Genomic DNA, 17,307 nt, shown 5'->3' with positions numbered 1-17,307 from the left:
TTCACATTGTTGTACAGCTTATCTCTACAACATTTTTAAAAATTTATTTATTATTTATTTTTGGCTGCACTGGGTCTTTGTTGCTGTGCATGGGATTTCTCTAGTTATGGCGAGCGGGGGCTAATCTTTGTTGCGGTGTGCGGGCTTCTCATTGCGATGGCTTCTCTTGTGGAGCATGGGCTCTAGGCGCGCAGGCTTCAGTAGTTGTGGCACACAGGCTCAGTAGTTGTGGCTCGTGGGCTCTAGAGCGCAGGCTCAGTAGTTGTGGGGCACGGGCTTAGTTGCTCCGTGGCATGTGGGATCTTCCCGGACCAGGGCTCAAACCCGTGTCCCCTGCATTGGCAGGCAGATTCTCAACCACTGCACCACCAGGGAAGCCCACTACACATTTTCATTTTGCAAAACTGAAACTCTACAACTTTTTCAACTTGCAAAACTGAAACTTCTATACCCATTAAACAATAATTCCCCATTTCCCCCTCACCCCAGCTCCTGGTAACCACCATTCTACCTTCTGTCTCTATGAATTTGATTACTTTAGTTACCTCGTATAAGTAGAATTATACAGTATTTGTTTTTTTGTGTCTGGCTTATTTCACTTAGCACAATGTCCTCAAGGTTCATCCATGCTGTGGCATGTGTCAGAATTTCCTTCCTTTATAAAGGCTGGATAATATTCCATTATATGTATATAGTATTATACATTTTGTTTATCCATTCATCCATCATTGCTGGACACTTGGGTTGCTCCCACCTCTTGGCTATTGTGAATCATGCTTCTATGAATGTAAGTGCGCAAATAATCTCTTTGAGATCTTGCTTTCAATTCTTTTGGATATATACCCAGAAGTAGGATTTAATGAGCTTTTAAAAGTGTTTAACCAATGAATTCACCTGTAACAGCAGAAGTGGTATTAGGTAGCCACTCTGTGGGCTTAGTTGAGCTGAGTAGTCTGAGGCCAGGATTTTCTTTACTTTACCAACCTCCTGGAGGTTTAGCAATTTCACTCCTGTCCCCTGAGCCTTTCCTCTGCACTGACAGGAGGGGCCTTAACAGGCTTGTGAACCTGCTGCTCCCAGCCCGCTCCTGCCTGCATTGATTCGGCACATTTCTATAGCTCCCTGAAGGAAGAGACGCTGCAGCAGCATTTAATTAGAGGCCAAGAACATGCTTTCCGAGGGACACGACTTATTTCTCAGCCAGCTGTTACCAGTTGCTCCCTAGCAACATGCAGCACTCACATCTGATTGCTTCTCTCCAGACAAGGTGGGTGGCTGGCCCACCTGCTGTCACAGCCTGGGGTGGGGGTGAGCGGGGGTGGTCCCTGGGTCTAGGGCTGGCTCTCCAGGGGAAGTGAGTGATCTGAACCTGTTATTCCTGCAAAGCCAGATATGGTGCTAAAGCTCCTGACCTGCCTACTCCACCCCGCTCCTTCAAGTTCATGATGAGAGCAGAAAGAATGTCACCAGCTATAATACAGACAGAGCAACATGGTCCAAAAAAGTCTGCTGGGGTTGTGAAGTGCAGCTGGGAGACTTTAGGGGAAGAGAGAGATCTTGCCCCACAGTAGGCGGAGCCTACCTTTCAGGAAGGACTTGGTGGGTGTTGGAGGCCCTGGGGGCACCCTGTCCCAGGCAAGGGGAAAAGGAAAGCCTCGTTCCTGGTGGCTCCAACTGCTCTGGGTTTCCAGGGGCTTTGGAAAGGGGAGTGGGGACAGAGATGTCAGCAGCAGCCACAGCCCCGAATCTGAACTTGCCACTCCTTAAGGGGTGTGAGAGACGGCTACTCAGGAACCAGACTCTGGGCCCCAGTTCTTCCCAAATGCTTCTGCAGAGGCTGCAAACTGGACGCTTTGAGATGAGATGCTGCTCAGTGACATGCCTTTTAGGTGTAAGTGGTGTTTTTACAGATTTGAAGGTGTATAAAATATCCTGCATTTTCACATTGCCGTCAGGAGGCCCGCAGTCCCACGGTTGGTGCCGTCTTAGACTGGGCGAGTGTGCCTCCGGCTTGCATAACCCACCTCACCGATCCATTGGCTTGTTTGCTGTGTGACCCCTGCACCCTTCTGTATCCTCAGCAGTGTGAGGGAGGCTGCTTCTGCAGGGGTCCTCTTGTATTTACTCATTAATTCTTTTCACAAACATTTCTTGAGCTTCTGAGCATCGCAGCCTGAGCTAGGCACTGGGCTGAAAGGACAGTAAGCCATGGTCTTTGCAGACCTGAGTTGACAGACCAGATGGGGAGGCAGAGAAAGAAGCTCTGAGAGCAGGTGAGGATTCACTGAGAACAGGTGAGAGATGGGTGCATAGGAGCCAGAGGAGCAGACACCTGGGCACCTGACCTAGGCTGGTGGGGTCCAGGAAGGCTTCTGGCAGAGCTGTGGCCTAAGCTGAATTCTGAAGGATGAGAGGGGTTAGCCTGGTGAGAAGAGGGGAGAGGAGGGGAAATGGAAGAGAAGTGGACCCCAGCCAGAGGCATTGACCACTCCCTGCGGGAGGGAGTCCAGTGAGTGGCTGGGACTTTGGTCTCTAGAATTCTCATTCCACACCTTCTCAGTCTATGACGCTAGAGCGTCGCCTCTCTGAGCCCGTTTTCTCACATATAAAAAGGCATGATAATACTGACTTTCGAGGGTTGTTGTGAGGATGAAATTAGAGACTGCACATCTGGGTCCCCTTTGCTGTGTAGTTGGTGCCCAGTACCCATGGCAGAAAGCGCTCGTCAAGTGCCAGGCTAGGCAGCCCCTCTCCCAGGGAGCACACACCCTCTCCCCAGGTTTGGGTGGGCGCAAGTGAGTGTTTGAAGGGTTAATCTGGCATTTTCAAATCATTCTACCCGTGGTGAGAAAGGACTAGCTTTTCCGTTTCTAGAGAGGCCGTGGGGGATGGCAGCCCTCAGTTCTGGCTTCCCTTCCAGCTGCTGCTTATGGAGGAAGTGAAAATAGGAAGCCACCCCCTCCCAGTTCCCCCACTGCGCAGGCAAAGGCCAGCTCGTCTCAGCCTGCAGACACCTACCAGGTATGTGTTTTCTTTTGTGCGAGGCACAACACAGCAGGACGCCTGCTCAGGTGGGTGTGGAGGAAGGCCGGGGAAGAGCATGTCCTCTGCACACCTTCTCTAGAAAATAGAACAGAGAGACTGGGCTCGGGCCACCTGGTGCTGCAGGGATCCCAGGACGGAAGGCAGTCATGCACTGCAGCATCACTGTGGTGGGGCATCACCGAGTCAGAGGCCATGCAATTCAGAAACGCCCAACAGTTTCAGGTTCGAGGCCTCCATTCACCCTTACCTTGCCTTTCGTGGGCTGTCCCCCGCAGTTCTGCTTTTCAGACCATTGAGTGCCATTGTCATTTGTTTACTTCCCCCAGCATTGGAACCTCTTTCTGCGTTTGTGGGATTCTATATTTTCTGAGTTCTAATAGGGAGCAAAGACCAGCTCCCCCTACAGGGGCCTCATAGCTGAGGCTCTGCCAGTTGGCCCACCCGTGGCAGACTTCCTACTCCGCTGGACAGGAGGGGTACATGGAGAGACCCTTTCCTAGGGCAGTGGCCCCCAAATACTGATATTTTAGTATAAAACTGTGTTTTCTAAATCCAGTTCACATCTGGAAACAGCATACAATTAGTGGGATTCTGCCACTGGAGTAATGAGGATTAGGCAGCATGATTCCCAGGTTATGGACTAGGAAACCAACTAGAGAACAAGAATAAGGGAGTCACTGACAGAGCCAGAATTAGCGTGCAGGCCTTTCCACTAGATTCTGAAGGTCCTCATAGACTACAGGACGCTTTCTGAAGAGGGTTATAAAGGTGCTTCTTTAGCTTTCCTTATCGAGTGCAGACAGATGGAGTTGAAGGCTCTGTTTGAGTTAAAGGAGAGGTCTGCTGTCGGAGTGCCTTCTGGAGGGTCCGAGGGAATGCAGGGGTCTAAAAAGAGCTAGTTGGGACTTCCCTGGTGGTGCAGTGGTTTAGACTCCGAGCTCCCAATGCAAGGGGCCTGGGTTTGATCCCTGGTCAGGGAACTAGATCCCACATGCATGCCACAACTAAGACCCAGCACAACCAAATAAATAAGTAAATATAAAAAAAATAAAAAAGAGCTAGCATTTCTCGGGCACCTGAGTCAGGCACTGTGTAAAATTCTTTATCTGTGTTGACTTACTGACTCAGCTCAGCTCTCTGAAATGCTTTGTCCCCATCTTATAGATAAGGATTCAGGCACAGAGAGAATAAGTAACTTGCCAAAGGTCGCAAAGCTGGAGCCAGAATTCAAATGGACTTCAGAGTCTGCAGCTCAGCCCCCTACACCCTCCGCATGTGGTAAGGGGCCCTGGGGAAGGGCGTGGGATAGTTGAGGGCAGATGGCATATCTGGGACTCACTGCTGGCAGTCAGCCGGCCTTGTGGGAAGGGTGGAAAATCCCCATCCGAGCCACAGAACCAAGCCAGGGGGATGGGAGGGGTAGTGCTGTGAGGGATAAGGGCCGTCTTGAGGACACCTGAGCATCTCTGGCCAGGGAGGGCGGGTGGCAGATGGGCAGCCGTGGAGCCCAGCCCCGACCAGCTGTTGTTTGCAGAGGAGGGCAAGTGCATGGTGACAGCTGGATTAGGTGTGCCCAGCAACCTCAGTGACCACCGGGTGGAGATGCACAGTGGGCCCTTTTGGCTGCCCCTTCCAGCACCTCCGAGCCCGGGGAGCTTAGTGCTTGCTAATCTCTGTCCCCATGGCAGCAGGAGGTGACAGGGCCATCGCTAAGGCCATGGAATCTTCCACCTCGTGATGGCCAGGGAGCTTTTCCAAAGGTTCAGAGAACCTCTTCCCTTCTAGAAAGTGAGATGTGAAACTAAGGTGATGGGCCCAGTGTCTGTCTGTAACTGGTGAGTGGTATCTCTCCTGTCCTACTCAGTCCGCCTCTTGTCCACATCCTCTGTATCTGCTTTGATTTGGGCCTGCTGGTTTCATTGGTTTTGTCTGCCCTTCTGTCTGTTTCTTGCCTCATTTCACAAAGGATTTGAAGCAGCTCTCAAAAATACATTGAAAGTAATAGGACAATGAAATATATATTTGAGTAGCTTGGGGCCAGAGGACTATATGGGTAAGCCACTGGAGGAGTGTATGGAATGCTGCGATTCCTTAGTGACCCCTTTCCAGAATATTGCTTCTGGAACCATTCTAATCTGTCTTATACTTTAAAACTTAGAATGATATTTTGGGAATATTTTCTTTTTCATTTACATAGGCAGTTGATTCATTCAATAAATATTTATTAAGTACCTTTTTTTTTTTTTTTGCGGTATGCGCGCCTCTCACTGTTGTGGCCTCTCCCGTTGCGGAGCACAGGCTCCGGACGTGCAGACCCAGTGGCCATGGCTCACGGGCCCAGCCGCTCTGCGGCATGTGGGATCCCCCCAGACCGGGGCACGAACCCGCATCCCCCGCCCCGGCAGGCGGACTCCCAACCACTGCGCCACCAGGGAAGCCCTATTAAGTACCTATTTAAAAGAAGAAGAAGGAAAACATCCCCACTGTTTTCATTTCTAAATTCTTTTGTCACATTTTGGGGACATCAGTATGGTGTCCTTTCAGAATCAGACACTGGCTAATGTTTTGAATTCTAGATAACACTCCAGAATCCACTCCTGTATATCATTTTAGTTGTTCGTCTTGTTGGTAATCCAGAGTCTTCTCCTTATCGTTTTGGACCATTTCTCCAGGAATGTTCTAGAAAACCATTTTAAAAAAATCACATTTTCTAATGCTCGTCAACATTCTCATGGCATTATCTGGAACATGGCTGAGTTTGCAGCTGGGTATCGGCTTCCCTGCAGTATGGGCCAGTCAGGGCAGCCTGGGTGACTGATGTTGGAGATGAGGTCCTCACTCCAGCCACTGGCTTAGGCTCCTTCATTCGGTGAGATTTACAGGTGTTTACTGAGCACTTTTTTAGGCCCTGGGCACTGCAAATCCACAAGTCCCTGCCTTCATGGAGTTCCATTCTAGTAGACAAGACAGAACATAAACTAGGAAACTGATAAACAAGTGACATTATCTGGTTTATATTTTAAAAAGATCCCTCTGGCTGCTACGTGGAAAATGGGCTGTGCTCAGGGGAAGGGGTGGTAGGAAACAGGGAGGTCACTTAGGAGGCCAAGGCAACAAGCCAGACAAGACAGTAGACATGTGTAGCAGTAGACATGGTGAGAGGTGGTCAGACGGGGACATATTTTGAAGGTGGGGCCAGCTGGACCAGCTAATGAGTTCCCCGTAGAGGTAAGAAAAAGGAATCCAGGATGCATCCAAAGTTTTTTGGCCAGAACTGGGTAAGTGGTTTCATTAGCTACCTTACGTTAGACTGGGAGAGGGAAAGGGTTTCTGGGGAGGGGATGAGAATCAAGAGTTTTATTTTGGCCACACTAAGTCAAGATGTCATGTCAGTAAAGAGATCTGTAAACTTCTAGTGATCAGTCAGCACTTCAGTGAATCTGGACCGGGTGTGCTGGAGCAGAGGGATGGTGCCAAGGAACAGGCTGCCCAGTGCCGCACTGCCTGTGATCAGGGCAGACCTGGACTCCCCTGGAACCACCCCCCCCCCCGCCCCCGCCCAAGGCAGCTTGCTCTAGGCTTATACATTCATTCATGCATTTGACACATTCAACACATATTTATTGAGTGCTCTACTGGCTATTTTCCATTTGCCCCTCAAAAGCACATGCTTTTGGTGTGATCTAAATGGACAACATGTTCTTTTCTGGTGTTCCATTTAGTGTTCTGCTTTTGAAGAAACATGAAAGCCAGCTGAGTGAATGGGTCTGTTTATAAAAGATAGCTAATAAGGCCCACGGAGCTGGGCTCCTATAATCCGGGGCTTGTGGGAGGACATGTGAACTTGGAACCCTTTTTTTTTTTTTTTGCGGTACGCGGACCTCTCACTGTTGCGGCCTCTCCCTTTGCGGAGCACAGACTCCGGACGCGCAGGCTCAGTGGCCATGGCCCACGGGCCCAGCCGCTCCACGGCATGTGGGATCTTCCCAGACCGGGGCACGAACCCGTGTCCCCTGCATCGGCAGGCGGACTCTCAACCACTTTGCCACCAGGGAAGCCCTTGGAACCCTTTAATCCTGTGTCTCTGCTCCTCGGGCCACCACCTCCATCTCCTCCCGATGCTGTCATGCCTCTGATTAGAGCCCTGCTCAGGATCCTTAGGGGCACCCCAAATTCCCTTGCAGGGCCTTCCCAGTCTGGCCTCAGCCCCTTGTCAGTCCTTTCCCTCAGCATTCCAAGCCCGACCCTGCCCCCACTCTGCCCATGATGACCCTCGCATGGCTCAGGAGGGCTGTTTACAGAGCATGCCACCCAGCCTGGCCTTCCAGCAGTGGTTCCACTGCTCCTCGCCCACCCATGATGCCCTCACCCTGTCACTGGGGCAGAGGCCCAGCTCGGCAGCTGCAGCCCCCTGCGCCTTCCTTCCTTAGTCCACTTCTGGGATGAGCGCCTTGCCCCACTGTGCTCCTAAAGTCTCGTCTGTTGAGGAGCGGAAACCCTTATCCAAGCAGGAAGCACTGCTGGCTTGTGCCTGGGGAGCGGGACAAATCCTTTAGTCACCAGGCATGGAGAAGGCGGGAGGCTGTGTCCCCACGGCCCACCGGGCTCTGTGCCCAGTAGGAGATGGCTCACTGATCCTGGAGGCCCCGAGTGTGTCTGACTCATCTTTGCGCCTCCCACGCACCTGGCCCAGGCCCTGCTTATGCAGGATTTACGGTAAAGGGGCTTCTTCCTGCTGCCCTGGAACTTCCACTAACGGCCCAGCTGAGGAGCACAGATGCTCAGTACCCTCACAAACTAAAGCTGTGCTCTTCAGCACGTCTGGGGTGGGAATACTGCAAAGGCATTACCTGGAACTTGTCAGAAATGCAGACTCTCAGGCCTCACCCAAGACCCACCGAATCAGAACCTGTATTTTAACAAGGATCCCCCAGGATTTCACGTGCTCAGTTGAGGATGAGAAGGGCTGATAAAGAGAAGGGCTAGTCATATCCATGCGGGACTTAAAAGATGGCAAGACGAATCCAACAATCGCCACACCATCCAGGCGAGGGAAGAGATTCGGAATTTGAAAAGGTGTCCGGTGCCAGTCAGGTTCACAGTTGCAGGAAACAGAAACCACTTTGGCTGTTTTAGGTAGAAGAGGATTTGTTACTGGAAATTCAGTGTTTACAACACTGTTGGAAGGGCCCAGAACACTCCTGCAGACCCTCTAGAGAGCTGCTGCCTCTGCCCCATCAGGAAGGCAGGGCTTCAGGAGTGATTGAGGCCGTGGGCGACCCCAGACCACTGCCTCTCTTTGACCCAGAGATGAGGCCGCCGCCGCAGCCACTGCCGCCACCACCTCTCCACACTGACGAAAAACCCAACATCTCCCCAGCCAAAGCAGCGGGGAGGCCATGATCTCTGCCTCTCTTCTTCCTTCCAAGTCTAGTGCAAGCACAACTAATTCGCAGGACTGCTTTGTACAGCCAGGACTGCTTGGCCCTGCTTTGAAGTCAAGTGATGGGGGAAGAGCTTGCAGAGTTTGGGGCCCCTACCAGAAGGGGAGGGTGGTGTCTCATGCCCTGGCTGGGAGTGTACTGAGTTGCAGAAAACCAGAACCTGCTCCATGCCACCTCTAAGGCAGGGTTCAAGAGAGTTCTTGGGAGCAAAACATTGATGGTATCTCACAGGTAGTGGGGAGGGCATATACATGAAGACGGAGGGTGGTGCCTGCTTCCAGCCGGGAGAAGCCTGGAGCAGGGAGGCTGGCAGAGTGGGGCAAAGGGAGGTGGGGCAGCAGCTGGGTAGGCCATGCTGCTGGCGTTTGGTGGGGCAGGGATAAGTGGGGCATCCCCAAGGTCCCTGTGGCTCAGTGGGGACTGTGCGGGGAGCTGGCCTTGAGCCAGCATTGCCGGTACCCCACTCACCTAACGGGGCTCAGGGCTCCCCGCAGCAGCACCCTGGGTGTGGTGGGCCACAGGGCCAGGAGCTGAGATGGGTGGAGAGGCGTCAGCCCGAGTGCATGTGCTTCTTGCTAAAGGGGTCACGTGCGGGTTCTCCGGGGAGCAGACTTGAGACACTTGTGTGGGGTTGTTTATTAGGGAGTGGCCCAGGAGCAGCACTATGAAAGGGAGGGGAGGAGGCAGGGTGGGCAGAGGGAAGGCGAGCTGTGCTGCAGGCCTAAACCGACCCAAAGGTGCCTGTCAGAGCTGGCCAGGCCCTATGCCCGGGCCGCCATCAGCCATCGGTGGACCTGCCATTGGAAGGATGACAGCTCTCTGTGACTGTCCCTGGGGCTGACAGCAGCTGGGCAACAGGCCCTTCCTTTGGGGGTTGTCTGGGCAGCCATCTCCATGTCCACCACAGAAGGCCTGGGGCAGAGGTCTCTGCGTGGGTGGTGGGCTGGGGACTGGTTCCAGAGGTCCCACCACGGGCCCACACGAGAGCCAGCCTGTCAAAACGAAGGTGTGATGGCCGGTGTTGGCCAAGAGAGCCCCACAGAGAGCAGGATGACTTTGCACTTCCCCCCTCATTCCATCCTCCCTCATCCCGTTCCTGGAGGAGTGAAGACGGGATCTACAGAGGCGCGAGGGGAGAAGCTGTGAAAGGTCCGAGATCAGAGTTTTCTAATAGATTTGACTGGACTTTTAGATCCCTGGAAGGGAGTTGAACTATCAAAATGAGACTTATTCTTAAAACTAAAAGAAGGCCATGGACTCTTCCTGAGATGGCGGTTCAGGGGTACAGAAAAGGAGCTCTGACATAGTTGATGCGAGGCAGAGATGGGAGAAAAATAAAGTTGTACCCTGATAGTCCAAATTCAGCCTGTTTGCTGAATTTGGCCGTCACTGAGGGGCTGCACAGAGCTGGCGATGTCCTTGGTGGGGCACAGGAAGCGGGTGGGCCTGCACTCTTTGCTTATTGCATCCAAGAGGCTCTGGAGCCTGTGTGGTGACCCAGTTTTCTGCCTTGTCTGAGCGACATGTGCTCTGATTATAGGGGTGTGAGGGCTCTAAATGACTGCAAAGTACTTTTCAATCAGACAGAAAATAGGTAAGAAATGCATTTCCATTAATGCCCCAATTATCTTGGTCCCAACAGGACAAAAACCTGTGCTATGCCAGCTCCTAGGGATGTGTCGTCAGGATCCCAACTGTCCTCTCCCAGAGGCAGCTTGCGCTCCGCTCGCACACCTGAGGGGCTAGAGAGGGGTCCTAACGATGGCTGAGGCTCATCCCTCCCTTCAGAGGCCTGGGTGCAAGGCCCAGGAAGGGAGCCCTGTCAGTCCCTCAGAGGCAGGGCCACCGGCCCAGGGTGTCCGTGTGAAGTGGGAACTGCCGCAGCCCGACCAGTCCCTTTTGTTAGACACGCCCTGTGGCAGCTCTGGGGTTTCTCGGCCCCCTTTAACCCAGAGAGCAATTTTGTCTCATAAATCGCTCTTGAATGGGCCCTGCGCAGCAGTCCTGACTGTCTGTTCTCTGTCAGACTCTCATCTCTCATCTCATCTCCAGGGGAGAACCTGTTCCTTGCCTCTACCAGCTTCTGGTGGCTCCGGTAGGTCTTTGGCTTGTGGCTGCATCACTCGTCTCTGCCGACGTGGTCACATGGCCTTCTCCTCCTCTGTGCAGTTACATCTCCTGCTGCCTCCGTTTCTTAAGGGTACATGTGATCTCATTTAGGGTCCACCCAGGTAATCCAGGATAATCTCCCCATTTTTATATCCTTAACTTGATCACATCTGCAAAGACCCCGTTTCCAAATAAAGTGACACATACAGATTCCAGGGTTAGGATCTGTTATCTCTGGGGGCTGTTATTCAGCCTGCTACAGCCTCCCTTCCTCCCTCACATTATGTTCTAAACTGCTGGTAGTTTATGGCACAGACTGTCATTTTTGCCCCCTGCCCTTTGTCCATGCGTGCATCCTCTCTGCTGGAAACTACCCCCCTCACCCCTCATCCCCCGCATTTGCCTCCTAATGCTTACTCTTATTTTGAGCTCAGGTCACCTCCTCCAGGAAGTGTTCCTTGATACCTCTTCTCATCACACACACCCCTGTTCTGTGGTAGCACCTGCGGGATTACAATGGATTTTTTCTGAATTTGTCTCCCCCACCAGCCTCGAAGCTGCTGAGGGCAGCTACCAGGTTCTAGACATATTGTATCTGAGTATGGATAGATTTTCGAGGAAGGAGGGATGGAAGAAAGGCTCTTGAAGGATAGATTTTGGAATCATTTGGCTTTTAAATTTAATTTAATTTTTGGCTGCAAATTTGTAACAATCTGGCTTAATCTACAATTGAGTGGGTTTAAGGGAGTAGGAGGATGGGTGGTTGGCTCCATCAGAACCTTCTCTGATTAAAATCACAGGAAAGAAAGCTTTGGGAATAGTAATAATAATAATGGCAGCAAAATGGGCTTGCATCTGCATCCACCACTGTTCTCAGCCAGAACCCCACAGACTGGAGCCCGAGGGAGCAGTGTGGGGAGAGCGCAGAGGCGTCCTTCATGAGCACCAGCTGTGTACAAGCGGGTACACAGCTGTCTGGGCGAATGCTCCTAACAGTCCCGTGGAGGTGGAGTAGCTGAGCGTCAGACTGATGCCAAGCCGGGGTCCCAACCTGGGCTGGGTGTCTCCAAAGCCCCGGCCCTCCCCACTGCAAGCAGGCAGGGGGAATGGAGCCCTGGGGAGAGCACATGGGGAGAAGAGTGAAGGGCATTTCCGTGGCATCCAGTCAGACCTGTACCGCAGCCCTGAGGGTCTCCCCCAGTGTGGGCTAGTGCATCCGAACCCGCGCTGTCCTCCCAGCCACAAAGGAGCTATGGGTTCCTGGGTGCCAGAGCTACAGCCCACTCAACCGCCTATTGGTCCTGAGGGGGAAACTGAGGTCCATCTGGGGAACAGGAGTGTGGCTGACAGGCTGCTGAGTCTGTGCTCAAGCTGGGTTGAGACAACAGGTGTCCTGCCAGCCAGGGCCTCCTGTAACACCACACTGCCCCTCAGTTGACATTTCCTTTCCGTTCAAGGGGATTACGCAAATCCAAGGTGGTTAAGCTGCCACAGGGCACTATGGAAACGGGGCGCTGTGCTCTGTCTGCCCCTTCCTTCCAGCCAAGCAACAATGACACTGAGGCCAACTTTTCTGGCCAGACTTGTTAGGATGAATCGCAGAGCATGTGTACAATTTAATTTGAACCTGGGCGGGCAGAGGGGAGAAGCCAGATTGATTACCAGAACAAATTTCAGAGCCAAGTCAGAAGTCCTGCCCCAAATACTGGGCCAGCTGCAGCGTGGGGGGGTGTTACAGATCTGTGTGTGTCAAAATGTCTATTGAAAAAATGTGATCTGCCCACTTGAGATAATTTACATAGTGCCTGACTCTGCAGCTTCTACGCATTTCTTATAAACCAGTTTTTTATTTCTATTTTTATTTTAATTGATTCATTAATTAACCTGAATAAGCAACAGCATGGACAACTGACCCTTGAACAACACAGGCTTGATTTGCGAGGGTCCACTTCTATGTGGATTTTTTTCACTAAATCCGTTCAGTACTACGACACCCAAGGTTGAATCCGTGGATGCGGAACCATGGATACGGAGGGTCACTGTGAAGTTATACGTGGATTTGCACTGCATGCAGGGTGGGCGCCCCTAACCCCGGCGTTGTTCAAGGGTCAGCTGTACATGGCACCCTCTTCTGAAGGTGGAAAAGGTAAAAAATCTTCTTTCTGCCTGTTACCCAGTCACTGAGTTTCTCTCCCTGGAGGGAATGCTCCCATTTGGGGTATGTCTTTCCAGATAGTCAGTGCATCCACATTTATGTACACATATCCTGTCCTTTTCTACAGCAGTTCATGACTGTACTCTGCACTGTCTTGCCTGTCCCGCCCCCCAACCCCCGTTTTTCACTTAGCAAAACATCTTGGCTTGTTTCAGGGCTAACATTCCATTATCCGGATGGGCTGTAATTTCCTTGGCTAGCGCCCTGTTGATGGACATTTAGGTTCCAATCTTCTTCCGTTACTCGCCGTGCTTCAGTGAGTATATACCTCTGCCTACTCCCACCCCCATGAGAGCCTATCTCCGCTGCGCTGTCCGATACAGTAGCCACCAGCCACATGCTGTACTTACATTTCAGTGAATTTGAACTAGATAAAACTGAACTGCCAATTCCTCAGTCATGGTCCTGCTCGCCACATCGCAAGTGCTGGAGAGTCCCACGGGGCTGGTGGCTGCTGTGCTGACCGTGCAGCTCCAGGGCACGTCCATGAGCAGGGACAGCGCTGCTCCATGTGGGAAATTCCTAGAAGGGAACTGTGAAGGTCTGTACATCGCAAGTGGTGAACGATATTGCCAGATCTCCCTCTGAAGAGGCTATAGCTATTTACATTTGAGAGCACTTTTATTTCAGAACAATTTATGGAATATTGGGAAAAAAAGAAAGAAAGGTTCCCCGTGTACCAACTGCAAGGACGTTCTGTTTCCGTTGTCAATGCCACGTTGCTGGAGTTGGACGCTGCTTTTCCCGCCTGTCACTGGAGCCCCACTCTGGCTGTCTCCCCCTGAGGCCTGGCCTCCGGCTGCCTTGCTGAGGCCTCTTCCCTCCCCCCTCCTTCAGGTCCAGGGTCCTCCACACCCCGACTCACAGCTGCCATGTCTCAAGGGAGACAGCCCGTCTCCTCATCCACCCCTGTTGCCATGACACAGCCTCTACGGAAGACTAGGCATCCTGACTCTCTTCCATCCTCCTTCCCTTCGGTGAACGGGGACCTCCACATTGCCAAATCCATGGCCATTGCCCAGTCCTCACCTTGCTTGACCTGCCAGCTGGCCTCTCAGCCGCACCGTGCACCCAAACTGTTCCCTTCTTCTGAAGTGCTCGGCCCTTTGGCTTCTGAGACGCCACACCTGCTGTCTCTCTGATTGCTGCATCCCTGCCTCTTTGCAGCCTTGCCCTCCTTGCAGTATTTAACACTGGGTCGTCTTATTTTCCTCATTCTCTGCTTTTTTCCTGGGAGAGCTCATCCCCACTGTGGCTTGGATTAGCATCATTTAGGGAGTGATGGTCATGCGCTTTTTTTTCTTTCTTTTTTTTTTTGCGGTACGCGGGCCTCTCACTGTTGCAGCCTCTCCCGTTGTGGAGCACAGGCTCCGGACGCACAGGCTCAGCGGCCATGGCTCACGGGCCCAGCCACTCCGCGGCACGTGGGATCTTCCCGGACCGGGGCACGAACCCGTGTCCCCTGCATTGGCAGGCGACTCCCAACCACTGCGCCACCAGGGAAGCCCATGGTCATGCATTTTAATTCCCATTTCCTTGATTACTTGTAAGAAGGGTCATCTTTTCATGGCTTCCGGCCATCTGTATTCTTTATGAAAGCAGCTTAGAAGCAGAGCAGACACTGGACACAGGTTCCAGTCCAGACCACAGCCATGGCAGGTCCCTGTCCTTGCCCCCTCCAGGCCCTCCCCGGCCTCATCTCTCTCCACATCCTCTCAGCATCTGCAAAGTCACCACGCCGGACACCCGCAACCCAGCCCACAGCCTGCATTCTTCTCCAGGACTCTCATCACCCCGCTCCTTCTTCTGTGGTCCCCAGAGCTTGATTCCACTGAGAAGAGACAGTCTCTCATCACCACACTCCTCCCCATTCCTCCCCAACTCTGCACATCTCACCCCAGTGCCCAGGGATGCGGGTCAGCATGTGGCCAGTGCCTCATCTCCCTTCTGGGACATCGTTCTGCTACCTCCTCCCAACAGTCCTTCTCTTTTGAAGTTCGTGCTGTTACTCCCCTCTTCCTAAACCCATATACTGCTTCCTGTACTCTGGCCGCTCTGTGTTGTTTCGGGACTTTGATTCTCCCAGACTTTTCTGTCCCCTGCCCTGATGTCCACTTTGGGATTTCAGCATCAAGATTGACAGCTTTCTTTGTCCACATCTCATAGTTTCTTGACTTAAACCTCAGTGACTCTTTCTACTCTATTTTAGATGCCTACACACCTACCTTCATCGCCTGCAAATGAGCTTGACTGCAGCCTTCTACACGCCCACCTCACTTTCTCCATCACATCTTGTGTGGCCACACGTTTTTTGCCTCCTTCCTTTTCTCCCAATCCTTTGGTAAGATTTTACCCCCATTCGTCTTCCTATCATGACCCACCACACCAACTAAGCCATATCCGGTAACCTGGGGCAATGCTGCTTTGCCAGTTTCCAATCCTGGTGATCCTGCTGGGATGAACTGAGGGGATCATCCTTTCACTCAAACACCAATAACATTCATGCCTCGTATGGAACTTCCTTCTGACTAATTCAGCCATGTGCCTGTCCCACTTTCTTGGTCTGTGAGCTCCAGGACAGGAATGACAGTGCCATATCTGTTCTCCCTGTGCTCAGCCTGTGTTTGTGCAATAACCCATGTTTGTTCACTTTGGTTGAATAGACTTTTCTGCTTTGGTAGTGACCACTCCATCACTGTGGGCTGATAATACTCAGATTTAAAAAGCAATGTGTCTATCCAGGGTAGGAAAAAATGACTAGAAAGAAAGAATAAAGGAGTCCGGGGGAAGGCATATATGCATTAAATGCCTTTTAATTTAATATGCATTTAAAAAAATGGACATATGAGAGTCAGGTTGCAGGCAGAGGCGATTGCAAAATGGTTTCTCCTAAACTGCTGAGTTATATTCTGCCAGCATCCAGGTACTCTACTGTTAAACAGGTTTATTTTGGTGGTGAAGGTACAGCTTGGTGTCGGGTGATGGCCAAAAGAAGGGAAAACATTGCATCTATGCTGAAAGGAGAGAAATTATATTTGCCTTTTTGCCTGCAGACGAGAGAAGAGAGGGGAGAGGGGAGGAGACGCTTTCCTTATGCAGCTAGTCCTGGGCCACCAGCTTTGTGCTTTGATGTACTCATAGCAATAACGCAAGGCCCTGCTGCCAGGAAACAAGGAAGTGTGTTGTCACACAAGTTGATGCCAACACTCTGCTTGTGCAAATACTCAGGACCCAGTGCCAGGCTCTGCATCTTCTCTGCCAGGGGGAAGTGCAAGCACACGGTCACCTGTGTCTCAGGACCGAGAGGCTGGCTTCAGAGAAGGGCTTGTGGCAGCAGGGGAAAGGGCAGCCTGGCATTTAGAAGAACGATAACTGCCTTAAGTGGTCAGTGAAGGTCCTCCCCTGAGGAGGGGCCGGTCTCTGAGGCCAAGACCCCACGATTAAGAGGTGATAGAACCTAAGAGAGCACAAGTTCACTGGCCTCTTAGAGCCTGGACGCAGCAGGGCACTGAGGCTCCCAACAGCAAAGCTGTGTGCGTTCCCCCTGGACGCCCTGTCGACGGTGCTCCCCCCACCTGGCTCCCGGCGGTGGTGCCAGGCTTCCATTTCTGGCCCTAAGACCATTGATCCTTTAGGGTCCCCTGTGTCCTGTCTACTTGTAGGCCCTCTCAGGCAGTACCTTCCTTTTCGATGCTCTCTTGGGAATAAAATAACTCTTTCTAAAACCACAGCGTATGGAAGATTTCACTTCTGGAATGATGGAGACCGCTTGTGCTTCCTCTTCTCCACGTGCCCCTCCAGATCCGTTCTGCTGCCTGCGAGGCTGGCCCTCCAGGGACGGCACCACCCTGCTCCCCTGCTCTGGTTCTTGTTGGGCTCAGCCACTGGGCATGTCAGGTAGCCAGAGGCTGGAGCCATCAGTGTGTTTCTGTCCTCTCCCTCTGCGGGCCACGGCTTTGGCAGAGGCCGCATCCCTGTGACTAGAGCGCCGCCAGGTTCTGGGGGCCTGTCCCTCCCCGGCTCCTGCTGGTCCTTGAGTGCTGCAGCCTCTTTATCCTCTGACCCTGCCCACGCCTCTCTAAAGGACTTTCTTTAAGCTTCTCTTTTGAACCGCCTGTTTCTTGCTCTGTTAAACTAATTGCTCCAGGCCCTCTGTCCACCCGAATAAAGGCCAAACCATATCACATCACAGAGTGGTTTCTCACGAGCCCCATGTTTTTTACACAACGTGTTTATATATAGTTTTAAAGTGTAACTCCTTCCGTCGGTGGTTTCGACACAAGAAGCCTCCAGTTGGGTTCCTTTAGTCATTGGTCACAAGTTAACCTTCATAGGTCCTGCTAAGGATGGAAGAGAAGGCAGTAGAGAGACATTTTCCTTCTAAATTCACATTCAGGTCTTGGTCCTTTCCCCTTCTCTAACCTTTGTAATGCAGCGGCTTCCCTACATAAGAGGGCATTTGTGCATTTACTACACGGGGTTCAGGCAAATCGC

At 52.1% G+C, this 17,307-nt stretch overlaps 1 protein-coding gene across 2 annotated transcripts in view; it reads left to right on the top strand.

The window, feature by feature from the left end:
• DET1 (DET1 partner of COP1 E3 ubiquitin ligase) overlaps positions 1 to 17,307 on the top strand; it is a 60,204-nt gene that overhangs the window by 34,244 nt on the left and 8,653 nt on the right. The window contains exon 6 of one of the 2 annotated variants that reach the window (XM_067696247.1): positions 16,545 to 16,996. The exons of the other annotated variant lie outside the window; for it this stretch is intronic. Coding sequence (XP_067552348.1) covers positions 16,545 to 16,572 — 28 coding nt within the window. The 3' untranslated portion in view covers positions 16,573 to 16,996. Of the gene's footprint in view, positions 1 to 16,544; positions 16,997 to 17,307 lie in introns of those variants that run through there. 2 annotated transcript variants of the gene reach the window in all.

Source organism: Pseudorca crassidens, chromosome 1, assembly GCF_039906515.1.
Source record: "Pseudorca crassidens isolate mPseCra1 chromosome 1, mPseCra1.hap1, whole genome shotgun sequence".
Taxonomy (NCBI): Eukaryota; Metazoa; Chordata; class Mammalia; order Artiodactyla; family Delphinidae; genus Pseudorca; species Pseudorca crassidens.
The sequence above is the reverse complement of the archived record's forward strand: the minus strand, read 5'-3'. Positions and strand labels throughout refer to the sequence as shown.